This window comes from Falco peregrinus, chromosome 9 (assembly GCF_023634155.1).
Source record: "Falco peregrinus isolate bFalPer1 chromosome 9, bFalPer1.pri, whole genome shotgun sequence".
Lineage (NCBI taxonomy): Eukaryota > Metazoa > Chordata > Aves > Falconiformes > Falconidae > Falco > Falco peregrinus.
In genome coordinates, this window is record NC_073729.1 from 27,833,679 (window position 1) to 27,860,323 (window position 26,645).

The following is a 26,645-nucleotide window of genomic DNA, read 5'->3' on the forward strand; positions in this document are numbered from 1 at the left end:
TGACTGCACCCCCCGCCCGCCGCCGCGGTTTTCTTCCCTCTCAGGAGGCGACGGCGTCTGCTAAGGGGCGACTCGCCCCCCGGCAGCGGCTGTTTATTACACCGGCCGTGTTTCGGCGGCGCGGGGGCCGACCCGGGGGCAGGAAGTACCCCCGGCTCCTCCCTTTGCCCTCCCGCTCCCCTCCTCCTCCTCGCCCATGTCCATTCCAAGATGGCCGGTAAGTGGGGCTGGCGGTCAGGCGGGCGGGGAGCGCCGGGGCGCCTCACCTGGGGGCTGCCGCTGTCCTCGCCGCAGCCCTCCGAAACCAACCCCCCGGTATCTCTCTTCTGTTTTTGTTTGTAGGGATCCCTTTGTATTTTGTGGATTTGCAGGATGACTTAGATGATTGTGAGTAACTGTTTTTTTATTTTTCTGCTCCCTGGTTAGGCCCTCCCCCGCTCTCCCACCCTGGGTCCTTCTGCGTCCTGTTTCTCTCTCCGTCTGTTTATCCAGGTTAGGCTGAGGGGAGGATTTTGAGGCAGTTTGTGCTGGTAGGTGAAGGCTCGCAGGGCGTTAGGGCTCATGAGTTAACGAGCTGTTTGTGTGCCCGCAGGAGCGGGGCGCTGGCAGAGGGAGCGGGCTCGGTCCCTCCCTCAGCTCGGGCCCTGGCCGGCGGGCCCAGCCGCCGGGGGACGGGCGGCTGCTCCGAGCAGGGTTTGGTGGGGCGGCTGGGCCTGGGGTGGCGGCTGGGACCGGCCGGCCGAGAGACCCTCCTCGCTGTTTCAGATGGGCGCTGGACGAGTGTAAACAGCACCTCCAACAATGGCCCGCGATGAGCCTCTGGGAAAGGAAAGCGGGTCTGGCCGGCGGTGCTTTGAGGGGGTTAGTTCCGCGGTTGTTGTCGGTGGAAATGACCCTGGGGTAGCCGAGGGATTTCCTCGCTGCAGTAGCTCGGGCGAGCGAGGCTGCCGAGTGCTGCGGAGGCTGCTGGGGCCGCCGCGCGTTTTGCTGCTCCCGCATCCCTGCGGCACAGGCGCTCAGCGGGGGGCGGCTGCGGCGGGGGTAGAAGGAGAAGCGCCGTCGGGTGCCCTCCGGCTGGCTAACGCGGGGGGTGCGGGCCAGGTACCCGGTGCCCTCCGGCTGGCTAACGCGGGGGGTGCGGGCCAGGTACCCGGTGCCCTCCGGCTGGCTAACGCGGGGGGTGCGGGCCAGGTACCCGGTGCCCTCCGGCTGGCTAACGCGGGGGGTGCGGGCCAAGTACCCGGTGCCCTCCGGCTGGCTAACGCGGGGGGTGCGGGCCAGGTACCTGGTCCTAGACCAGGCAACAGCTCCACCTCCAGCCGGTGTAGTCCAGAGTTGTGTTAGAGTTGAGCTGAACAGTTATTAGCGTGGTAAGAAGCTGTTACTTGAGGAGATAAATGTTTTTGACTAATGGTTTCATGAACTTGTGCTGCTTTAAAAAGCAGCTGTGTACGTGGGGTGGTTTCATTGGCACTTTGGGTACTGGATTGACTTTTCTGTTAAAAAAATACATGGAAACAACTTGAGTTTTTTTCTTGACAGAGTCTCTTACTTGCTTACCACAGTACCGTTATTCTTTAATAGTACTTGAAAACACGTAACAGATGGATTTGTTCGTTCCCCCCAGTCTGGCATGAATAAGCTAATTTAGGAAGAAAATGGTCTTCAGGAACACCGGGGAAACGTTAGAAAAACAGATCTAAAGTATTTACTTGGAAAGATGCGCACAGATTTTACCTCTCTTGGGCAGGAGGTCATTCTGCAGGATTTTGTTAGTTGCTCTAAGGTGTTGTTGCTCTCAGTCTTTGAGATTTCTGCATTTCCCTAGTAGTTAGGCAGAAGAAAAGGTGCAGTGTTTGTATTTTGATGAAGTTTTAGAAAGAAAAGCTTAGGGTCTTTTGTGATGTGAGTGATGTATAAATGAGATTAATTGTGTATGTAAGAGTTCTTGGTTAGTTTTATGGTTGTATTTTTGTGTATTTGAAAAGATTTTCAACATTTCTCTTATACAGATAAATGCTAACTCTTGAGTCGTAATGAATGTAAAGCTACAATTAAAAAGTATCCTTAATACATTTATCTATTTGAAAAACTAGAAATCTAAAAAAAAGGTAGTTAAGTGGGGAGGCTAGTACCTGAAATTTAATACACAAGGATTTAAAATTTTGATAACGCTGTAAGAAGTTGCTTAAAAAGAGGTACTAAAGGTTACTGCTTGCTGCAGTAAGTAAATGTAAGGAGTTTTTAAGTAGTCATCACCTTAGATAGCAAAAAGCATGTATGTGTTGAACAGGATATAAGTGAGGACATGAGCTGATACATCTCAATGTGCTTATGCCAGTTTAAAGACTGTTTTCAGTGAGTTGCAGAAGAGCTGCAGCAGTTGTTGCTGTAGGACCATATTTAAGAGTTGAGAATATCTCTGCCCTAATTAAAAAAGAAACAACAAAAACCTGAAACCCTTGATAGTGCTAATGAATGCTTAGCTATTTGAATTGATTGGGTCTGAATTGCTCCTGGTTCCCTTTCCAATTTTCTTGTCTCTCTAGTAAGAAAAAACAAAATAATAATAAAACCCAGAACACCTAGCATGTCATTTGAGTTCTGTTTGCTGAGTGTGTAAAGTGCAAGCAGTGAACATAAATGCAAACTTCCTGTAGTGTTCTGGTATGGGTCTTGGCCTTGAACCAGGGGTGACTGTCACTAGGAGTTAAGTATTTGTTCTCCATTAATGTTCAGGCTTCGGCTGTTCTGTTGAGACTGTAATGGATTTGTCTGGTAAGTTGATTAAGAAGTTTGATGCTTGTAGGCAAAACTCAATAGTTTGAGTCACGAAGTTAATAAAAATGTTGAGATAAAGAAAATTTTGCTCTAAGCAGTAATTAATAAGCCTTTTATATGGGTCACTATAAATCACAAAAAAGACTTGTGTAAAAGAAATCAGTTTCAGGATGAGCATATAAACAAAAGTGCCTTTTAGAGCATTACTAAAATCTGATTTCATGATGTAAAAATATTCTTTAAGTTCATTAATTTGCCAATGAAGTTAAATAATAGCATTGAAACTGTCTTCTATTTCTGTTAGCATAGTTCAGGTGTCCCATTAGTCACTACATTAGCACAACTATCTCGGTCTGGTCTGGCAAAGAGTTCATGATGCATCTTAGGAAAATCTCAGTGAAATCACTGGAACTGGATTTTTACTTAACTAAATTGGTGAATAGCGTTATGCACATTGAGGGTCAATTAAATTGAAACAAACGGATGGGGGGTGTGTGTGTGTGTGTGCTCCTCTGAATATGGGGAAAAGCTGTGGTAAAATCTACCGAAATTCATTAAGTACAGCTTGAAACTTGTTTTTTGTAAGATGAGATATTGGATCATCTGGAAAAATAAGCTTAATTATGCCCTTCTTACAATAAAGAATATACATTTTAAAAATTGGTTTTCAGTCTAAAAACAGCAGGAGAGAAAATTACTTCCTTGAGTTCATGAAATCCTTGCACTCTACGCTAGTATTTACTGTTTTGTATTGGAAAAAGTGCATAGTGATACTAGCTAATGATGTTGAATTGCATAAATTCTGTCACCCTGTAGGTGTTTCTTACAGACTCGAAGCAGCCTTTGAGTCCGAGTCAAACTAAGGTATAGTGAACTCAGGTTCAGCTGTGAATATTTTTACATTTACTCTTGCTTATTGATGGACAGATGCCATTTGGTTGATATCGTTAGAGGGGGAAAAATACTTAATGTTTGATTCACCTATGAAAGAACATTAGATATGCAATGCTAGTTCATTATTTTTCTGCAGTTTCTAGTACTCTGGTATATTCTGAAACTTGTAAGTACTTAGGGCTTTTTATTTTATGGAAAAAGAAAATTCTTGAGAGAAGACAAAATGGATTCTGCCATGACTGTTCTTTACTTATGTGTACTGAGAGTGTGTGGAAAAAATTTCAGGTATTTAACTCTCTTGATCCTGAGCAGTAGTAGTTTGCTCTGCTTCCCCTCTAGTCCTAGAAGCACTGATGTGTGCTTAGCTAATTTGAATGAGTAACAGAAGTACTCCAAGTAGTAAAGTTAAGCATATTCATCATGTTTGCAAAATTTATTCCCAGTTTTAGTATTGTAGTCAAAGTTAGAATTGAGGTTTACTTCATTGTTGTTTGAATTGGTAGGGATTCTAAAATATTTGAAGTGAACTGCCAAGAGCCTTCCTTTCTAAAATGTTTCTTACTTCAAAAACAGGGGGGCACTAGATGAAGTTAATGGCAAGTATATTGGTTTTTATTTTGTTTAAGCCCTGATAAATCTGTCTTTGTGTAACAGGTGGTTAGCCTCAAAAATTAGGTAGTGAAAGTGTGTCCGATCTGTGTGGATTTAAAAATATATATATGTATATATTCTAATTGCATAGATAATAAGGATGGTCAGAGTTGGGTTTGGATACGGGGAGGTTGCAACCTCAGAAAGGAAATCCGCAGCCCTACATCTGCTGCCTAACTTCCTGTGAGCTTTCAGTAATACAGTAGGTTTCTTCTGAAGCAGCAAATCCTGGATGCTACCTCTTCAGATGCTGAGCTTGGTGGGAAGGATGGCCCTAGAGCATGTGGGTAGATCAATCCCAGACAGACCTGTGCAATGTAAATTAAGTACACTGGTGCAGATGAATGTTTTGAACCTGACGACTACTTAAAGAGCAGCCACTAGAATAATACTGACTAGTTGAATGGAAGCAAGGGTTCAGTACAACATTATAAAAAGCCATGAATAATTAGCATATGTTTCTGATGGTGTAGATGTGGGTTCACTTGTAGTATCTGTATACATTTGAAATGTATTTATTCTAATCCCACAATTTTCTTCTGTTTAAATTCCATTAAACTTGTTGCTCAGATCATATTGTCTGCAAGAGCAGCAGAATTCAGAATTGCTCTAGTCTTTTAATGCAGCTGGGTTCCTTGGAGACTCTCTGCCTTCTTAAACCAATCTGCTTTTTGTTTTTTTCCCTGAAGACCCAGGTATAACGTTTTGCTGCAAGTATGTCAAGATGATTTCTTCTTTAAATGAACTGTATTTCTGAGAAAGTTTTGGCTCATGTTAAATAATTGGAAAACAGAGTTTTATATGTGAAATACGAGTTTTTCTGTAGGAAGAAAGCTGAGGCTTGGTACTTCTCATTAATAGCGGATTTTTTAAATATAAAAAGTGATTTATAATGAGTATTAATGTAGTTTAGAGCCGAAGTTCACTGTGCCAGGTCTCAGATAAGAGATTCTTCAGGGAAGACTGTTTATAATATGAAACTGGTAAGATAAGACTGACGGTAGAGCTGAAGCTTAATTATCCTGCTTAAGGTACAGCCACTTCAGTCCTGAAGAAATTGTTATATTGGAAATCGTGGGATTACATATATATGTAATTTAACCCACTGACAATTTGAGTCCGTTATGAAATAATACACTTTAAGATGCGTAAAAGGTTTGTACTGGTTGGGATGACATGTTGGGAAGGACTATAGTTATTTATATATTGTTTTTTTATTAAATGAGAATACTGAAGATAGGGATTTTATAGTACCTTATATACACATTTCTTAATCTTCAAAGTGTGTCAGTGGGAGATGGTATTCCTCTTCTTCCCATTTTACGAACTGGGGGAACTGGTGCTATAAATGAAACTAGTCCTAGTTTGCTTTTGGGTCTTAGGCAAAGCTCTGATGTTTTTTAATTAATAAAACTATGTAAGTGCCAGTGCGCAAGGACAGGAGGGTTCTGCCTGTAGAGGCATAACCTGCAGTGCTGAGACTATAGTCTTACAGGCACAGTTTCAAATACAACCTATTTGGCTTGTCATTGTGCTTTGAAGTTATTACCTGTTTTGTGCTTTCTTCACTGATTTAAATATCTAATATTGTCTTCTGTCAAGTCAGAAACTGGCTTGTTGTCTTCAGTGGTTTTTATTCTCCTCACATATGCTGGTTTGAGAGACTTACTTCTTGCATATGAAAAGACCTATTGGCACAATTTGCATGTACTTAAATAATACAGCAACTGAGATCATACTTACGTGAACAAAGTGTGTATAAATCTAGGAATGCTTGATTGGGGAAGTTGTAAACCCAGAGCAGGAGAATCAGCTACTTTAGTACAACTCTTCCTGTAGGTTTGGTCGCTCTGTGTTCCTGTATCTGTTGCTGAAATGAGAAAATTTGTGTGAAAGATTGGTGTTACAGACACGTTATTTCACTGTCTTTGTTTATGGATGAAGGATTACAAAAATTTGGCAGCAAAGTTATCCTATTCCCTCTCCTCTTCAGTCTTACTTTTTGCCTATAGTCTGTAATCGAGTGCATGTTACTGGATAAGGTGACTTAGATTTGGTGAAGCAGACATTAACAGTTGATACGGTAATATTTGGTAAAGTCTGAAGCTGCAAATACAAAAAAAAAAGATTTAGAAAAAGAGTAGGTTTACATGGGAAAGTCTGTAGTTGATAGGTCTGCAGTAGAAGGCTCCCAGTATGTTCCCAAGTAGAGTAAAGCTGAAGTTTTTCCCAGAACTACCAGTCTGATTTAGATGTATGGGACAGATCCAGTAACTACAGTGAGAAAAATGTACCTTGATAACTTCGAAACAGACCCAAGAATTTGTTTTTTTAAAGTAGTACAGTTTGGGATTTTCTGTCTTTGTGAACATTTCAGTTTCTTTTAATGGGACTTACTTTCCTTTTGAATGCATTGGTCAGTTCGTGGCATGCAATTTTGTCAGCTGAGCCCTCTTTTAACTCGTAGTACATGTGGCTAGTCCACTGAAATTGCAAGTAAGATATGTTAAAAGCCAAGGGGTTTATGACCTTTTGAAATTAATTACATTCCAAAGCTTGAAGTAACAGGTCTATATGCAGTGTTGCTCTTGACTTCATTAGGTACAATTCAAGACATGGGGTTTTTTGTAAGCAGTTTCCAGTGATGTACAGATAATTTTCCTTTGAAGAATAGCTCTGAAGAGAAATAGTTACTGCTCTGGTGTATTTTTCACTGTAACATCTCTTGCTGACTCTTGGATTTTTTTAAATTTTTTTTTTTTGGGTTACTCGTCTTTCAAGTTGGGTTTGAAGATTATGGACCAGACTGCGATAGCATGAGGATAACTGCTTTCTTGGATATTCCTGGACAGGATAACTTGACTCCACTGGCTCGCCTTGAAAAATATGCCTTCAGTGATAACATATTTAACAGGTAAGGGTACAATGGCTACACGTTATGTGATAATTGAGTCTGATAGCATTGTGGATGTTAAGGTGTCACTACTTCTGTTGTTATTCTAAGTGCATGCCTACTATTATTCTGTTTGAGTAATTTCTGTATAAAATTTCCATAAAAAGTTTTATTTCTTGATTATCTGAATAAGATCTCTCGACTCCATCTTTGTTTTGTTGGGATGGTGGAAAAACTCTTAACTAGTATGTCTGAATGCTCAGAGAAGAGCTTGATCTTTAAACTGCCTATTTATATCTGACAAGTTCCTCTTGCATGCCATCTACATTTCATTGGCAAGCTATTAAGGCAATTAATATGTTGTTCACTCCACAGGCAAATTATTGCTAGAGGTCTTTTGGATGTCTTTCGAGATTTCAGTAATAATGAAGAAGACTTCCTGACTGTGATGGAAATAGTTGTCAGGCTCTCTGAAGATGCAGGTTTGAATTTTTTTATTTCATTAAATTTCTGTAACTTCTTTTACATAAGCTGCAATATAGAAGGCAATGATGAATTAAAGAAACTAAATCATATAACAGCAGTATCTGTCAGTGAAGATGACATTAATTTTTTTCTCTGTTTTGAAGTACTTTATATGGTAGGTGCATAAATGAAAGGCCCTTACTTAGTATAGGGCCTGAAGTAATATTTTTCAAGCAATTTGTTACATCTAAACGTTTGTGGTATTTGTGGCACAGAACAGCTGTGCATTTTAATGCTTCATACATTCATGCGATTGGGTTTTCTAACTGGTGCTTTCATTTTATCTGATTTGTTTGGGAACTGATTCCAAGTCTCTGGACTGTGATGATGTATGTAAGGCTGTTCTATTTTATTTAGCTTTCCTTTTAAGTAAAGGCAGTCTCAGTGGTGATCCTTCTTTAATGTTCTGAGTATTTTAATCTTCCTTGTTTTAAAACATTAAACAAAAAGACCCCTATTTTTTTCTTAAGGTTCTTGATCTTAATTGTTTATTTACTGATGTAGCTTTTACTTTCTCTTTATTACTAGAGCCAACTGTACGTACAGAGCTGATGGAACAAATACCTCCTATTGCCATTTTTCTGCAAGAAAGTAGACCAAAATTCCCAACAGCATTTTTTGAATACCTTATGCCCATAGTAGTGAGATACCTCACAGATGTTAATAATCAGGTAGGAAAAACAGACAACATGAGTTGAATCATTGGAAAATTCTTTGTGGTTTAGTGAATTTAAGGCATGAGGAAGAGAGACTAGGAAGTTCCGTGTTGCTTGATAGCTTTTACATGGTGCTTTGTTTATTGGATTCAGCACACTTTGTTAGGGAGTTCTGAACTATTTTTTTGGGTATAATTTCCTTAGCAGAGCATGGGAAACGTAGAGAACTTGCCTAGCAGTATATTGACACAGTCTGTTACAGGAGTCCTGACTTACAAGTCCTGTCTTCTACTTGATCATTTGGCTTCTCATCAGAATTTGATGAAATGTCATGTAATGATTATATTTGAAGTTCTGTATTTACTACTAATTCCTTATGATGTTAAAACTGAGAGGGTTTTTTAAACTTGTGTCTGTGTGTTCACTGAAAACATGCCTTTTATGGTTCCTCTATCAGCAAATGTTTTTATAGTGACATACTTTTTAAATATTTGTTCATATTAATAGGTTAGAAAGGCAGGTCAAGAAGCACTGCTTATACTGCTAGAACAAGATCTTGTTGCTCAGAGTGACATTGAAAATAAGGTGTGTCCAATTCTGTTGGACCTCTCAGCTCCCGACAGTGATGATGAGTACAAGGTGGAAGCTGTGAATGTAAGTGAATTTGGAAGACATCTTTTATCTTTACTCCTTCTTTTTTAATTGCTTTTGTTCTTTATCTTTTAGCAGTGCTGTAAAGCTCTTGTAGAATATACAACTTTGTATGAGATAAATTGTACTTGCATTCTTAGTGTCTTGAGAGCTTTACGTTAATCATTGAACTTAAATATCATTACTGTTTCAGTTTGATTTATTCCTTCTCTATTTGTTAGTCAGTCTGTGAATTGAGAACCTGCTGTTGTGGTCCAGTTGACGCTGAAGTGTGCTAAGCCATTAAGCCTTGAATCTGTAGGTTTCCTAGTGGTTTCTAGAGTTGAGTACCATTGTTTCAGTGTGAACTCTCAACGAATTTGAACAGGGTCAAGACCTATTGCACCATACTGAGAAGTTAAAAATTATATTAACTGAATTCAAGAAGAAAGCAGTTGCCCTCTGTTGTACTGGGTACTACTTACTTAATGCCCTTGGCTAAGTGTAGAGGTACTCCAAGTAAGCTTTCCCTAGGTCCTGTATCTCTTGTGAGATGAAAAAAATTTGGGCTTCTGCATCAATGAAGTGCTTGAAGAATCTTTTTGAAACAGTGGTTCTTGAGAATTAAACTATACAGTAGAGTGATTTGGAACAAGAATGTTACTGTATGCTTAAAAATGTAAAGTATCGTATCTCCAAACTCAGCAAAAGTTTTTCCTAAAATGATGAGGGTCTTTTTCCTGTAGATGATTGATTGATACTGAGGATTAGCAAGAACTGCTCCTTTTCACTTGCAACAGTAATTAAGATGATGCCCAGGAATAATGCTGATGTCAAATAAAATAAACAATCAAACCTTTTGTGTTTATTGATTGATATATTTGAATTTTTAGTTTAACACAACAAATCTTTCAGTTTTTATTCTGAATTTTTGAAAAAATCACGTTTAAAGAGACCATCTTTATACTTCAGGATGCTAAATGATACCAAAATGGTAGCCAAGTAACTTCAAAATGCAGCTGGTTCTTGGCAGCCTTTTTTTTAATTCTTCAGATTGTTATGTTCCCCCACAATGTCTTTACAGTTGCACTACCAGGTTTCACAGTAACGCTTTCAAAGTATGAATGACCTGATCTTAATGCTTAAGCATTTTGGAAAAAAAAAAAAACCAAACCAAACATTCCCTGTTCACTTTCAAGAAGTCGGTTGACTCCACAGAAAAGGGCTGGTGTGTAATTACATTTCAGCATGGATATCTGACACTTGACCTGTAAAATAGTTTTACCAGCTAGATTTTCCTCTTACTTGTTTGGGAGTTGTGTATTGCTTAGGCAGTTTTCCAGGGTGACATCTGAGCACCAGATGCCTTTTAGGAGTTCTAAAACTTGCAGGAAAGTCCTTGAATGGTGTCTTCCTTACTTCTTATTTAGCATTCTATTATGAAGGCAAACATTTCTAGGAATAAAGCTTATTTTTGTGGAGGTAGAAAACTTCAATAACTTTGTAAAAATAAATACAGATGAATACAGTTAATCTGACAACACTTGTGTAAGCATTTGAACAGTTCTTTTAAAGCTAAGGAACTTACATGCTTAAGCTTGAGATATTTGTAATACACTTAAAGATTGTGGCTTGATATGCTGGCTAGTGCAATGGAACTTTAGTCTTCTCCATACAAAATACCAGTGTATGCCACATGGTAAAACCCCTTGAAAATGCACTTAATACTAAAAGTCTATTTAGCAGGATAAAAAGACAATTAATTACGTGCAGAAATGTTGGGCACAGTGATGTTGAATGATTTTTAAATAAAAATTATAGTTGTGCTTCACATAGAACAGGTGAATGAAAATACAAATAATGTGTAGCAGTTAAATCTGTTTGATGGATGTTGCTTGTACTTGGAGGTAATTTTTAGGAGGAATATTTGGCTGTGTTACAAGACTTATAATTTTATTTTCCTCACACATATTCCTTTCTTGATTTTTAGATAATCTGTAAAATGGCTTCTATGTTGAGCAGAACAACAGTTGAGCACATGCTGCTTCCTCGTTTCTGTGAACTGTGCAGTGATGGGAAATTGTTTCAAGTACGAAAGGTTGGTGTGTTTTCAACCCTAAACCACTTAAAAATGAATTTTTATATTGCTGTTCAGATTAACTTCCTGAATAACGTAGTCATAACTTTAGCTGATGAACTTTGAGAGAGTCTGGAAGAGCAGTTCTAATTTACTGACGTGGCTGTAGTTTCTGTAGTACAGTAAAGAAACAGGTAACAGTCCTTGGTGAATAGCTTTGGTGTAACAGTTAAACTGATCTTGCACATTTTAATAGTTTTGTACAACCTGTTTTTTTAAGCAACCATGCTTGGTTATAGGATGCAAACAAGCTACCTGATCTCAACCATCATATTTCAAAATGAGAAAGTAAAAAGTAATGGATATTTGAGACATCATTCCCTTAAAGGAAAAACAAAAATAAATCTGGTGTTACTGAGAAATCCCAGAAGTGTAAGGCTTATTCTTACTCATAGTCGAGGGCGAAAGGAAACTTACAGCATAAGTCTTAAAATGTTTGAGTAGACTTGAGTCATGCAGAGCTTCAGCTTGGGTCCTTATGATAAGCTGTACTTGTTGTTGGAATTGGAGCTGCGTTGTGGCCTTTTAAATAAGCATAGAGAATAAATAAGTCCTGTATTAATACAGTGCTATTTTAATTGATTTCAGATTTTGGCAACCTCTTTCTCCAACATGAGGGAATGTCCCTTTTGCCTTACATTATATCATTTGTAATGTACTGTGAATGTCACTAACTTGAGACCTTGATTAAACTTCGCCTCAGCAAAGTACTTAAGCCAGTCTCAGCCATAGTGAAGGTAGTTCTGTCAGTACACCTAAGTCCTCACCCTCGTATCATATTTTAATCTGCTTTGGTTTTGACAGCTGTTGTTCAAAGTAATTTAAACTTTCCAGTAGGCTTATTGTCCCTTTTAGTGATTACTGAAGTAGAAGATACTCTTCATGCAGAAACCTTTATTACTATTGATTTCAAAGCCATGTGGCTTACGGAAGGTTGCTCTAAGGAGTCTTTGCTCAGGATGAGTTAGGATTACAGGATGTAGTTACATGGCTGAAATTTGAATAAGCAAATGTGTAGTTGTTACATGGGATAAATAATGCATGGTGAGGTTGACAATAAGACTAATGCACTTGAAAGAATAAAAATATTTTTTTATTATTTCTTAGATATGTGCAGCTAATTTTGGTGACATTTGTAATGCAGTTGGGCAAGAAGCCACAGAAAGACTGCTGGTATGTAAAATCAAAATCAATTTACAAAACTTGTATTTCTCATTTCAACAGGTTTAATAATGAATTCTTTTATTGTCTTCCCTGTAAATTAATTGATGTGCATACGTATTTTTTTTAATTGATTTTGCTAAGGCTTTGGTTGCAATTATGTAGCAAAACTGGGAATGAATTGAAATGCAAAGTACTTGTTTTGTAAGACATTTTTAAAAATATATTTGGCAGCATGTATACACACATGTACTCTTACTTTAGAAATACTCATTTTTTTTTCTCTGAACTAGACAATCAGTCAAATTACAATTTCAGGAAAAATAGACCATTAGTAATTCTTTCTATTTCCTAGTGCATAGAGTTATCCATAAAATCCTAACGAAGTGGGACACAGATAGTTTTTCCAGTGTCTTCAATTAATATATTGTTTTTAACCTGTCCCTGTTTCTTCTTCTATTCTTCATTTATTGTCTCTTGAGTTATCATTATCTCCAGTTTCCAAATATCTTGACAGTATGTTGCTGCAGTCTTTGTTTAGTCTTTAATTAGTCTTGATTTTTGGCTTATTTTTGGCAGATTCCCAAGTTCTTTGAACTATGTTCAGATAATGTTTGGGGAATGAGAAAAGCTTGCGCTGAATGCTTTATGGCAGTGTCTTACACCACATCCCCGGAAGTTCGCAGAAGCAAACTATCGCCGCTGTTCATCAGTCTTATCAGTGACACTTGTAGATGGGTAAGTAACTCTATAATTGATGCATCTTCCCAGGCAGATCTTACACAAATAATGGCAATTCAGAAGTGTGCTGTAAAAATTCTCTGAACAAAATCTCTGCTGAGATTAGAGTAAAATCTACTAAGATCTAATCTCCTCTGATAAGATAGTATCTTATTTTTCCTCTCTCTTACTACTTAGCATTTCTATCAACAGGTTTTCTTAGAACACGTAGCTTGTGTTAAAGGTATTAGTTGAAGTAGACAGTGATGTCCTTCAAATTCATAGCTTTTAAAAAAATCTCCTTACTATGATTGTAGATACATGTTTAATATTCTGTCTCCATTTGCTTATGTGTCACTTATTTGGTAATTGATAGTTGCTTATATTTGATATTAATCTGTTCCAATTGGTAAGAACCAAATTTTTATTTTTCAGCGTTAGCTCTGTGGGAGTTGTATGAGTCCTGACTGTTGTCTTTATGCTATCACAGGTTCGTCAGGCTGCTTTTCAGTCTCTTGGCCCATTTATTTCTACCTTCGCAAACCCTTCAAGTGCTGGTCTTTACATTCGAGAAGATGGGACACTGAGTATCCGACCACCAATGCAAGATGTGAATTCCAGTTCCTGTCAGCCAAGCAACAACATAACTTTAATGTCCTCTAGTACAAATGCTGCGTTGCCCAGGTAAAAGCATGGGAAAGATGTGTAGTGGAAGGGAAAAAAAATAAGATACATCTTTTTGCTGCTCTTCAGGGCTAAAAATACAAACTTAAGAAAAGGTATGAAGAGTGAGGTCATGCATGTGTCTGTTTAGGTGTAGTCACTTCATTGAAAAATTCACTTTGGCTTGTCAGGAGGGTAAAGGGAAAACTAGTGAAGTAAACCATAGTGGTAACAAATTCTGTCTTTCTGTAGAGAAAATAAGCTTCTGTAGTTGATGCTGTATTTTATGAATTATTTCACTGAAAACTACAGAGTACTGTTAAGTTTTATTTTGCATAACTGTGTGTGTCTGTTACCAGTTCAGAACAGCCAAGGGAAATCAAACCAGAGTCATCGACTGAGGAGGCTTCAGCTGAAGTTAATGCAAAGCTCTCAGTTGAGAACCTAAAAGATACACAGGAAGAAGGTTCAGATCGTTGTACTAATCCTGGAGAAGATGTGTCTCGATCGTCTCAGGGTGACAGAGTTGCTGCTGGTGTCGTAGAAGTCACTAAGGACAGCAGTTTTCCTGGAGTGAACTCAAGGCTACAGTCTGCTGAGGATGTATTTAATACGTTTCTATACTGGCGCCCTCCTCTGCCTGATATAAGTCACGATCTGGAGTTGCTTCAGTTCAAGACTGAAAAGCACAAAGATAGCTGTTCTGTGCCCTGTAATAACTGTGTTGCTAGTAATGAAATAAAAAAAGTTCTAGAAAGCTTACAAGAGCACATAGATGATCCAGATGTTCAAGGTGAGATTGTAACAGTAAAACTGTTTTCTCTGAGCAGGTTTTCTCTTGGCCTTTACAAAACCCTTGACTGTATTTTAATTGGCTTAGTACTCGTAAGGTGATGATACTTCCTTGAGTAGTAAATTATAGTAGAAAGTTATGCAACAACCTTTTCCACAAGACCCAAGTTATTTCTGGAACAGGTGGGGAAGTGTTCCTTGCTTCTGTTTGCATGAGAAGTAATTTGGAACTACAAAAGGGAAAAGAGCTTGTCTATAAAAACTGTCTTGTAATTTTAAGTACTGTAACCAAGTACGGTGGCTTTAGGGACAGATCTGTCTTGTCAGCTGAATTCATCTGACATTTGGTTGAATGAGAATAGCCCTAATTTTGTGTCATCTTTTCTTGGTGTCCCACATACAAGCCCATTGATGAACATACTGAAGTGGTGATGGCCTGGTAGTGGGATGCATATGTGTTTCCTGGGCCAAATCCCTCTTGACAAGCCAATCATCCGTAGTCAACTCAGTTTCTTGATCCACTAAGTTTGAGTACTCTAGTGAGTTAACAGTTTTCATCTGCCTGTTTGTTCATCCCTTCTCTGCATGCAAAGTCATACCTGCGGGAACTGCAGCATCATTTGGATTCCTCGCTGTAGCAGTAGTGAGTAGTAAGCTGTCTGGCAGCATGGCATATTTAGGTGGCTCCGCATGGCCATTTGGAAAGGTACCAGGAAAAAGAATAATTCTTCCTGTGTGAGAGGCAAAGGATCAGAGGGGAAGGGAAAGATGTAGAAGTGGAAGAGATGAAAAGATTGAAGTAGTAAAGGAAAAAGTGGAAATGGAAATGAACGAATATAGGGAAAAAGTGAATTTTGGAAAGAAGTCAGAGTAAAAGCAAAAAGAAAAGAGCAAAAACCCCGTTATGTAGAAATAAGACAAATAAAGAGATGTTAGCTTGACAGCTGTACAGTGAGAAACGAGGGGTTCGGAGAGGTATGGGAGAAAACAGTGAAGATTTGAGATGTGCACACAACCCCCATCCCACCCCGAGTTTAGCAGAACAGTTGTCCCTCCTTTCTCAGAATAAGGAGATGTGGGTGTTAGTTTCTGTTCTTCCTCCTGCTCTAACTGCTAGAACATTCATAACTATACTTGTATGTTCTGCCTTTTTGTCCGTTTCCTTTATTTCTAAAGTATTGTAGTATTCTTCACCTTCAAAGTATGCGCTGATGTTTTGTGTTAAGACTGTATGTGCTGTAGGCTTGCGCAGATGTAGCTAGCAAAATTTCTGCATTCTAAACTTGGTAACTTCATGATCCTAGCAGGAATGTAGCGTAATGTCCAAATACGGTTTGTCCTGACTTTATTGGTGATACAGTGGTAAACCCGACCTTTTGTTTTCTTATCTGCTTCTGCAAAAAAATTCACAAATGGGTTTACTGATTCCCTCCTCTGGATAAAGTTTTTCTCAGCAATGTTTTAAATGCACATTGATGCCTTTTCCAAGCAGTAGAATCAATTAAACAATAAAACAGAAGAATTTGTATTAAAGTGTTTGACAGTATGAAGAATGGCAGGTGAGCCAGTATGCTGCAGTACCTCATTATAGGGGTTTACTAGAAATCTCTCTCAGTAGTAGAAATTGGTAGAATGGTTCTGCTCAGGATGTTAATACATCCAAATTGTTGCTCTTAATTTGCGATGGTTTTGTGGAAGAGTAATGGGCCTTTTCTTTCTAGGAGCCAATGTTTGCTAATATGTCGTTTCTGTGTAGCTCAAACTGGGCTTCTTTTTATCTTTTTGGATTAACTAATTAAAATTTTAAAGGTTTTAAGTGTGGAAGGGAGACTAAATAGCTGTCTTGTTTCATACAGCTCAGGTCCAAGTATTGTCCGCTGCTCTCAGAGCTGCTCAGTTTGATTCTGTTGGTGACTATGAGACCAAAAAAATGGAAGAAAGCAGTGGCAAACTTCAGAACAAAACAGTTTCAGATGAAACAGCTGTTTCAGATGCTACCTGCAGCCAGGTGGTGGAGGATACTTTGTCATCCGCTGCTGGCCAGGATAACATCAGTGATCAGGCTACCACAAGTATCCCGAAAAGCACAGTAAGTATGTGTTGTGCTCCGTGTCTGAAATGAATTCTTATCTGCTGAAGTACTGCGTGTGTTCATATTTGAACATAATTGACCCACTTCTGATCTAAAGCCTTTGAATGTTACCACACCATAGCTATCATACGCTACTTACTTTAATTAAAAAGAAAAGCTATTGGGGGCTATTACTTCTGTTTGCACACAAGTTACCAAAGAGTTAAAGTTTTGCTGTAGTCTTGTAGGTTTTTGGTTTTGGGTTTTGTTTTTTTGTTGTTTTTGGTTTGTTTTTTTTTTCAAATTAAATGGAGCCACTACCTTCTTGCCTCTTCCTGTAATGAATCTAAAATTAGTTTTTGATCTCCAGACAGGAGGCTGAATCAGTTAGTGACACATACTCAGTTCCTGGTTACTGTTTCTTGGTTATAATGTACAGATAGGGTTGGAAAAAAATAATGGTTTGCACAGTTGCTGGAGCTAACTGTGAAATATAAAGAAAAGCTCTCCTTGTCTATGAACGACAAATTGCACATAAAACCTGTACAAATGAAAATGTAAAATACTGTATGAGCTTTTGAACTTTGGATGGTTTTGGTCTCTTAAACCTTTAAATTCTTCTGAATTTTTTGTTGCTATTTGGGGGGAAGTGCATGCTTCATAATTTGATAGGCTCAGGATGTATGTTCTAAAATAATTAAAACTTTTATCGTGGTATTGACTGACTTGGATCGACTGTTAAGCTGTCTTGTTTAATACAATTTCAATTGATCCCAAGAATAAAAACTATTTAAGAGTATGGTAAAAGAAACCATCCAGAATCTGTATGAATGTTGGGTTTATTGTCTTAAATTAGATTGCTTTTTTTTAGAAGTAAATCTAGCCTTGTTGCTGCTGGGGTCTTAACAGTGTTTGCCTTGGTGTACAACTCTTTTTGTACTTGTATAATACAGCACACTGAATAAGGCTTTGCCTGTGCAAGGCATTGTCTGTGAAAGGCTCTTCTGTATATGAGTCGCATTGTTCTGTAGCGTGATGCTTTGAAATAACTGAAACAGCAGTAAGTCTTAATTCATTTTCACTACCTAGTACATCCTTTTACAGGACTCGGAGGAGCAACACAGAGGAACCAAAGTGTTTTTAAAGAAAGAACAAGAAAACAATTCACCATTTGAAGATGACAAGTCAAAATTACAGGTGATTAGAACAGCATCTAACTGCATTAGTGAAGTAGTTGATATAGTTAACATACAGCAATAACTTTTGCAATTGATCAGTTGCCAAATATGAAGAAATGTTCCAGCCATTTGAGGATAACTATTTTAAACCAGAAAGCTAGAATAATTTTCGGTGCCTTAGAGGCAATCTGTGCAACCAAGGTGGGCACAAACTGGACTATTTTATCACTAGATTTTCTGTTTGTCTTCAGCAAGGAAGTAATTTTCAGTTTGGTTTGGTGCAGCACATTGATAAAGTAATCCTTACAGTTCATTGCTGCCTGCTGTGTCCTAATGAGTGGACAAATAACTATAGAGGTCATTTACACTTTGTAAAGCTAACACATAAAAGGGTTGTCTTGCCACTGTGTGTGTTTTGTTGTTAGCTAGTTGGTAGCAAGAGAATACTGTAGCACAACAGATGTATTTGCTTTCTGATTTTAAAGTGTGTATTGCTGATGCACTGTCTCTGTCTATAGGATATCATACCTCAACCTTTATTAGACCAGTACTTGTCAATGACCGACCCAGCTAGAGCCCAGACTGTTGATACTGAAATAGCCAAACACTGTGCGTATAGTCTTCCTGGGGTGGCCTTAACACTGGGCAGGCAGAACTGGCACTGCCTGAAAGATACATACGAGACGCTGGCCTCAGATGTACAGGTAAAAAAAAAAAGTTTTTAATGATAAATCAGAATTTTGATTAACTGCTTTGTTCAATTTTCACTGAAGTTGTAACACTGTATACTTACAAGAGATGAAATGTGCACTAAAAATATGAAATTCAGGATTTAATCAGACTTCATAAATGTGATTAACATTTTCTATTGCTGTGTAACTAGCCCTGTCGCTTCTGCTCTCTCAGTCCTCACACAGGTATAGTTCAAAAAGCTTCTTTATTTTAGTAACAGTGCCTAATCTAGTTCACTTCTTAAACTGTTTGCAGTGGAAGGTACGTCGGACACTAGCTTTCTCCATACATGAACTAGCGGTTATTTTGGGGGATCAGCTAACAGCTGCTGATCTGGTGCCAATCTTCAATGGATTCTTGAAAGATCTGGATGAAGTGCGTATTGGTGTCCTTAAACATCTGTATGACTTTCTGAAGGTAGGGAAGTGTAACTTAATTTCTCAAGATAAATTTTTTTCTGATTCCATTATATTAAGAGAGCTTTTTAATGAGATGTGCAGGTACCAATACTTATTAACATGTTCAGTTTTGTGCAATACTGCCATTTTCTGTGTGTCCCCCATTGCTTTCTTAAGGTCCCTCACTTCTTTCTCATATCCCAATAAAATCTCAAAACTGGAAACCCTTTGTTAATGCTACGACCTGTTGTAAAGGAATTAGTATTTTGTGCTGTCCAGCTGGGAGGTTGGACCACTAGCAGTTTGTGTTTCGGGGCTGGGAGAGAAGAGAGCAGCTTCTGGTGAGCTGCTGTGTAATAAACACAAATTTTTAATTTTTGGTTGCTTGGTCTTATGGCCAGAGATGGTGCTTCGATGGGCATCCTTGCAGAAGTGATGACTTAATGTGCATATTCGGGCACTTGACTGGTTGTGTGCAATTTTTAGTAAGCATCTTGTGAATGATCGCTTGCTCTCAAGTAGGAAAATGCATATAGAGAGAACTGCAAGTATTTAATTTTGTCAGTTTTATACTAGCAATATTTTTCCTTTTAGTTACTTCATGCAGACAAAAGGCGAGAGTATCTTTACCAACTTCAAGAATTTGTGGTGACTGATAACAGCAGGAACTGGAGGTTTCGTTACGAGCTGGCGGAGTATGTATTTTTTTTAACTTCTGATTTTTAATCTGTTACTAAATTGGGAATAGGTGATTAATTACATTGGAGGAAGTTAGCACACCCTAATTGGGGAGCTAAAAGATTACAACCATTCTTTATCAGGGAACTGAATTTAAAAAGCTACTGGTGGTTGGTGGTTGGGTTTTTTTTGTAAGCTGTGTTGTAATCAAGTGTTACAAACTTAAATGTCTGTGATTATACCAAAATGGAGATTGGGTTTGCTTGCAGTTTATGAAATACGACAGTCTGATAGATACTATTCAGTGAGGTTTCAGATTTTATTCAGTTCTAGACTGCCTTGTAAGAATCAGTGAAATGTATGTACAAAGTAACTTTTCTAATGTGTATGAAAGAAAAAACAGTTCTTAAATTAGTTTATTCATTACATATTTCCATATGACTGGTTGTAACGGAGATAGAATTAACATCTGAGAAATCTTTTTCTACAAGTCCTGTTTATTTGAAGATTTATTTATTTATTATTCACCCAAAGGATGTCCATAGGCATAGTTTGCAGCTAAAATCTGAACGTGATGTTTTTGGGCTATTGAGGATTTACTCTCCCCTTGTAGTTTGGCACAACAGACTGGATCTCTCTGTGGTGCAAGAATGTCGTGGTAGTTCCCTGACATCTAGTGGAGAGCTGTCACTCAGCACTTGGTTTGTGTGTGGCTGCTGGCTGTGGTGTGGCTGGTATGAGCTCTGTGCAGTTATGAGAGAGAAACAGAAATATTTCAGAAATAAATATTTCAGAAATATAGATTTCTACAAAAAAATCTTCCATTTTTGCTTTGCAACAATGTACAGGATATTGGTCTGAAGTTACAAAGAAACTTCTCGTTATACTTCTGTTTGTAACTTCTGTTATTATTTGGGATAACTTTGATTCATTGGTTCCTGTAGCTTGGATAAATTTTCTCTTGGACTCTGATGGATTAAAGCACATGCCTCTTTAATATGCACGTGTACCTTTTATAAAGTAAAGAGAAGAACAAACTGTTCCAGTGTTTTATAATAACCATGGCATTTTTGAGGCTACAAATGATCCTTTCCTATAACAAACGGCATAGCTGCAGCAGGTTAAGTGTCGCACTTGCTAGAGTTAATCACTTTCTCTGTGTTCCAGGCAGCTGATCCTGATACTGGAACTCTACAATCCCAATGATGTCTATGACTACTTAAGACATATTGCACTAACTCTCTGCTCCGATAAAGTTTCAGAAGTTCGGTGGATCTCCTTCAAACTGGTAGGGGGATTTAGTTCACTTCCTGGCAGGAGAGGGATTCCTGAAATCACTCTGTTTCCTTTCAGACAAGCAGGGTGAAGAGAGACATGGTTTTGATAAATATTCTAAGTGATATGGAAAAAAGTGAAATTAAAAATTCATAAAAAATACTTTGAGTTGTCAGACTTCCACAGATGCTAAAATCTTAGTCTGTTGGATGTATGTGACTGATAAATGTATTTTCAACTCTATCAAAGCTGGGGTGTAGAAGATTTGAGAGACCTTCCCTCAGTTCTGGGGTGTGTGTGTGTGTAAATAAAAAAAAAAGCAAAACACCCAAACTGATCTTTTCTCAGAGTTAATTTAATTTGTTGGGAACTTCATAATAATGCCATCATCCCATAAATGTCCTGAAAGACAGCAGAAAGATTCTTTCAATCTCTTATTTTCCTTCATACCATTGAGGAAAGGGGCATTATTTTAATGGTTGTTTTAATTTCTTTTAGTGTTTTTTGTTTAACCTGAACACATAGCTTTTTTTAAAGCTTATGCTTTCTTTTCTCCAGAATAAACACAGTAATTTATTAAATCCTGCAAGCACACCTGATTATGCTGAATACAGTTTTTGGTGTCCCTTTGTTAGAATTTAAATGAAATTATGCTTTTTTAACTTTCTAAGGGGGGCTACAGCTTAAGTCTTACCTTTTTTTTTCCACTCCTTTTTCGTCTTCCCCCTTCCTTGGCTTCACAGGTTGTAGCAATACTACAGAAGTTCTACGCAAACAACGCAAATGCACTGGGATTAAATTTCATTAATGAACTTGTTGTACGGTTTCGTCACTGCTCCAAGTGGGTTGGAAGACAAGCTTTTGCCTTCATCTGTCAGGTTGGAATGTTCTCTCTCCCTGGGTGTGCATTTAATTCGGACCTGGTTTGGGGCTTTCCAGCAACATGGGCAAAACTGACATTTGGACTCACCATTTTTTTTGTCAATCCATGGGTTCTGGCAGTGTCAGGGTCGCTCCGCTCTGAGGACTAGCGTATGGCTACCCAGTTTCAAAGCTGTGGTCCTTGTTTTGGTCTGTGCCTCCAGCTGAAATAGCCGATCCTTGCACTTTATAGTATCCCAGTAGCAAAATTGAGAATTAAATCCTAAACGCAGACGCATTTTGTAATACTTTGATGTGCTAGGAGAGAGATTCGCAAGAGTGCTGCAAACTGCCAACGGGTGCCAGGCACCAGGAACCATTCCCCTCTTCATTGCCACTTACCCACCCCTCTCCAAACCGAAAATGCTTACTACTTCGGTAGCAGTGAGGAGCAGGGGTGGAATGTTGGAAGGCAAAAGGCTGATGATGGGCAGAGGAGCACTATTGCCTAAAATACACTTGAAAGAAAGGTACCTGAAAGGTACCCGCTCTCAGTGGGTCATCTTCAGAATGGTGAGATGTGTTTTCGTAACAGTATTTCAAAGGTGGTGCTTGTTTCACCAGCATAGGGTGCAGTTGTGCAGGGTGAAACACTGGCTTTTTTAATAGACGGCCCAAATGAAGGACAAGGTGGAGAGGAATGGCAGCTAGTGTATTTGTAACGTAAATCTTGTTTCTCGTGTTCTGTGTTTATCCTGTAGGCTGTAGTAGAAGAAGAATGCATGCCTGTCGACCAGTTTGTTGAACACTTACTCCCCAGCCTTTTAAGTCTCGCTTCAGATCCTGTGCCAAACGTCAGGGTTCTGCTCGCCAAGGCTCTGAGGCAGACGCTGCTGGAGAAAGGTGTGCTCGCTCGCTTCCTCTGCCAGAACTCGGTCTCTCGAATGCTGTCCCGCTGCTGCCGGCGCAGCTCTATACGTTGGCGCTGCTGGCAGAGGCCGTTTGGGTCTGGTTATACGGAAGCCAGAATTATAGCCTGTAATCTGGGACGTTGCATTTAAATTGGGGTTTAGGAATATAGGTTTAGAAATGTATACTACAGTGGCTTTGCTTTTTCTTGGAATACGGGATGCTCGTTCCCGAGGGCCCGCGCCCGCAGCCGGAGGCGTGTCGCCTCTCCTCCGCTAGAGGGCGGTGACGTCCCGCCGTGCGGGGCGCGGCGGGGGCTGGGGAGCGTTGCCTTCCGGTAGGCTGGGTGTGTATGTGTATATATATGTATGTATGTGTGTATACATATATATACACACTTCTGTTAAGTGTGTCTTTGGGGTCCTCCCGGTGAAGCGTTACACCTTTTTCTGAAATGGTTTGCTTTGTCATTGTAGTCACAAGTGAACAGTTGCACTGTATTTTGTGTCCTGCCGCAATTTCTGGTGTTACGTCCAGCTCCTTAAAAACAAATAAATCAGCTGGTCTCTGATTATGCAAAGGAAGATGCACAGAAATCTCTACTCCTGCCTGTCTTTTTTTCAGAATAAAGTATGGAGAATGTTTTGTAATGCATTGTACAGTGGCAGTTTCTTGAGCTTGCTTTTACTTATTGATACTTTTCTATTTAGGGCACAGCAAAAATAATTTCTCTTAGTAATGTTTAAGTACATAATAAGATGAGTAAGAAGCAGCATATTTGTCTTTCTCTGTCAGCTTCCTTAGCTTCCTGTAGTTTCTCTAAAGAACCTATAAATTGGATGAGTTAACCCAGATGTTTTTGCATCGTCTGTATTTCAGCACTACTTAGGGGTTTATTCTTTTGGCTTTGATTAAAATTGTCCTTTTCTCCTCTTATTCTAGCTTATTTTAAAAGTGTTGGCAACCCTCATCTAGAAGCAGCAGAAGAGACCATTCTAGCCTTGCAGTCTGACAGAGATCAAGATGTGTCTTTCTTTGCCACCATAAAACTGAAACAGGGTAACGTGGACAGTACTAGCATTGAAAAACAAAGCTAATGTCTCCTTCTGCAGTAAACACCAAACATCAAAACGGTTATTCACTTTGTTCGCCGTTAGTATGAATAACATGGACAAATAATGCAGCTTTTGTTATGTACTTGAGCTGGAAAGGGTATATTGAGAAATGTCACTGTCTTCCTTTCATGACCACATTTCATCTACAGCTGTGTGTTTATCTGAGATGTGTGAGTAATTCTTTTTGGTTTTTTTCTTTGTGAGTGGTAACTGATCTCACCTGCAGTTAAGTATTATATGCAAAGTCCTGCATCATACTCAGTGTTCCAGTGTAACTGAAATCCATATTTCATTTTTTAACAACACATTTCCTGTAAGAGAGCAGTCTGCTATAAGCTTAAAATGGTTTCTAAATCTTAAAACCTGATTATAGCAAACTTACATGAAGATTTCTTTCCTCACTTTTGTTGTAGTTTTTGAGTTGTTTCAAGTATTGCATTTTAACAGAAAGGTGTGTATATATGTGAATAGTTTCAGATTTTAACAAAAAATTACAAACTTCTATATCAGTGGAAAAAAGCTCAAAAATAATTTCATTTTATAAAGTAGTTACTGGAATTAAGGCATGGTTAATTTTTACTTAATGTGATATTTTTCAAAGCACAGAGAGCTCAAGATTCTTTGTATATGGTGACTTTTCTATTGATTTGTTATTTCTGAGCTATACGCTTACAGGTGTGCTAACATGTCTGGTTTTGTTACTGCTGGCTCTTGTAGTGGTAGGTAGACTGTAAATTTCCCAAACAGAAAATTACTCATTCTGCTCTAGCAAGAATAACTTCATTTAAGGAATTCAGTTCCTGCAATATGTGCGGTATCTGTAGAAGGGTATTACAGAATTTTCCAGACTTCAGTGTTTGTTTTACATACACACGTTATTTAAAAAACACCTTTTAGCTGGGTCCAATCCCAATGTTCAAATCCCAAGCAGCCCCAACAACGCACCTCTAAGTTCTGAAAAACCCCAAGTAACAAATGTTGAGGGGAAAGGCAGTGATGCAGTTTGATTTGTAACTTCCGTTGATTGTATCGTTTGTTTTGGGGCAAGCAACGAATACAGGTTATTGAGATCCTTAAGCTTAAGTAGGACATCATCTATGTATTTAAACAGGTCTTTCAGAAGAAAGAAAGGATATACAGATAGAACCAAGTTCTGTTAAAAAAATGGGATATTTTCTGACCGGTTTAAAAAACTAAATTGGATCCCATCTTCTGTTGTGTCCCAAATCTGTAGATAACGCGGGGCCTGGAAAAAAAAAGTCTGACTTTCTAAGATTGTGGATTGGGACTTTGTTCAGTTCAATCGCTTGAAGAAATGGTTTTATGTAATAACAGTTACTTTCTCTCTGTGAACAAAATACTTCATGATAAATAACCTGTGTAAATACTGCCTCTTATTTCACTGTTGTACTAGTAAGTAGTTCACATTGGTGAATGTTTTTTCAGACGTTACTTTTTCCTTTGTGTTTTAAATCAGGCTTGGCTGCAATACAGCAAGTAGGTTCCTCGGCTGGGTTCTGTATTTTTGGAGGGCTCAGTTTTGTGTAAGTTTAACTACTCTTGTAATATAATATGTACAGTATTTGTAACAGATTGTTTTCTTGTGAGATCACAAAATGCTTTTTCAAAGTTGCAGGCAGAAATATACCCCTGCTATTACAGCAAACAGTATAAACTCTGTAAATTCTGCAACATTCTACATTTAATTTTTTACAGTTTTTTTATAATTTAAAACAAATGCTTCTTCAGTACAGACTTTTTATGATTGCAATTTCTTAACAAAAAGACCCCTCAAGTTACTTTTTTCTAGTTCTAATATCTTTTTCTAATGCTGGCATTATACGTATTTTCTAACAGTTCAAATTTTCTAAGGCCTTTCTGACAAGGTTTTACTTCTGTTTTTTATTATTAGTTCTCAGCACTGAACAAATTTTTCAAGTGTGTGTATATGTAAGTATGTTTGAAACGTCCTGTATATAAATTAAATACTTCGAGTGTTAACCCAACCCAGGTTTCTGTTTGTCAGATAATCTTAGTTACCTTTACTTGCAATAATCCACTGGAAAACACAAGCTTCCATATGTTTTAGCATGTTTGGTTAGTGTTCACTAAGAGGTTTTAATTAGTATGTGTGAAACAGTAAGCCACCAGCTATAAAAGTTCATTAAAAGGCTAAACAAAGTTCTTTGGTAACAACATTTTGGTACCTCTCTGGCTCCAGAAGTCATGTCTGTTTTAAATGATATGATTTCAGTAGAGTGTTTGAAAACTGTTGTTAAAACTCTGCAGTTGCATGCACTAATGAGGGTCATCACAGTTTTGGGGTGGGTTGTTTTTTTTTGTAGACAATGTGCAGGTCTAGGAAACAGATTTACCCTCTACAAGGTTGTCTTTTTGCTTTAGTTTTAAACTAGAAATTATTTCAGCATGACTTAAGACCACACTACGTCTTGTACTAGACAAACGTATGCAATGAGTAAAGCGGTGTGTTCACGTACAATTCTCTGCGTTGTTTAAATTATGCAAAAATTTGTATTTTAAAGTCCAGATGGAGCAAAGTTAGGTAGTTGATCCACTTTCACAGCAGCAGTAAGAATATCACTTGTAAACATGTCTAGCTAAGGAACATGAAGGTAACGTTAGTGCGTGCAATATTGCTTGGATGCTATAGCAAATAATCGAGCACTTGTAATCCAAAGCATGTTAGTCATGTTGCTTAGAGCTGAGACTCCCTGGTGTCTCCTGCGTGATGCACACGTGGCATCGGCCAGGCTGCTGCCCTAGAGGCAGCGGTGTCTGTACACGGTGGTGGTTAGAACCCAGTTCAGTGGGGACACTCTGGAAGTGTCATTCCTTTGTCAGAACAGAGAATCTATGTAACTTTGTATTTATCTCAATAAATCCTGTGACTGTTTTATAAACCAA

The 26,645-nt window shown here is 38.5% G+C and overlaps 1 protein-coding gene across 2 annotated transcripts; it reads left to right on the forward strand.

Annotated features, from left to right (window-relative positions):
• Nucleotides 1-84: 84 nt before the first annotated feature.
• Nucleotides 85-26,645, forward strand: LOC101918936 (serine/threonine-protein phosphatase 4 regulatory subunit 1-like). Of its 2 annotated transcripts, XM_005243821.4 has the most exons (20): nucleotides 86-217; nucleotides 343-387; nucleotides 7,108-7,240; nucleotides 7,595-7,701; nucleotides 8,273-8,415; nucleotides 8,908-9,054; nucleotides 11,021-11,128; nucleotides 12,275-12,340; nucleotides 12,908-13,066; nucleotides 13,539-13,732; nucleotides 14,071-14,504; nucleotides 16,360-16,592; nucleotides 17,679-17,771; nucleotides 18,271-18,456; nucleotides 18,740-18,901; nucleotides 19,477-19,577; nucleotides 20,728-20,848; nucleotides 21,579-21,713; nucleotides 22,458-22,599; nucleotides 23,548-26,645. In XM_005243821.4, the coding sequence occupies exons 1-20, from the start codon at nucleotides 211-213 to the stop codon at nucleotides 23,700-23,702; spliced, it is 2,871 nt and encodes a 956-aa protein (XP_005243878.2). In that variant the 5' UTR covers nucleotides 86-210; the 3' UTR covers nucleotides 23,703-26,645. The 2 variants fall into 2 exon arrangements, with proteins under 2 accessions (XP_013159802.1, XP_005243878.2); XM_013304348.3 differs by lacking the exon at nucleotides 343-387 and having other exon boundaries at nucleotides 85-217.

Excerpts from the sequence above, each read along its gene's own strand:
- LOC101918936 (XM_005243821.4), top strand. Across the intron at positions 388-7,107 it reads GCAGGATGACTTAGATGATT|TTGGGTTTGAAGATTATGGA; the intron begins GTGAGTAACTGT and ends TCGTCTTTCAAG. Across the intron at positions 16,593-17,678 it reads CAAGTATCCCGAAAAGCACA|GACTCGGAGGAGCAACACAG; the intron begins GTAAGTATGTGT and ends ATCCTTTTACAG.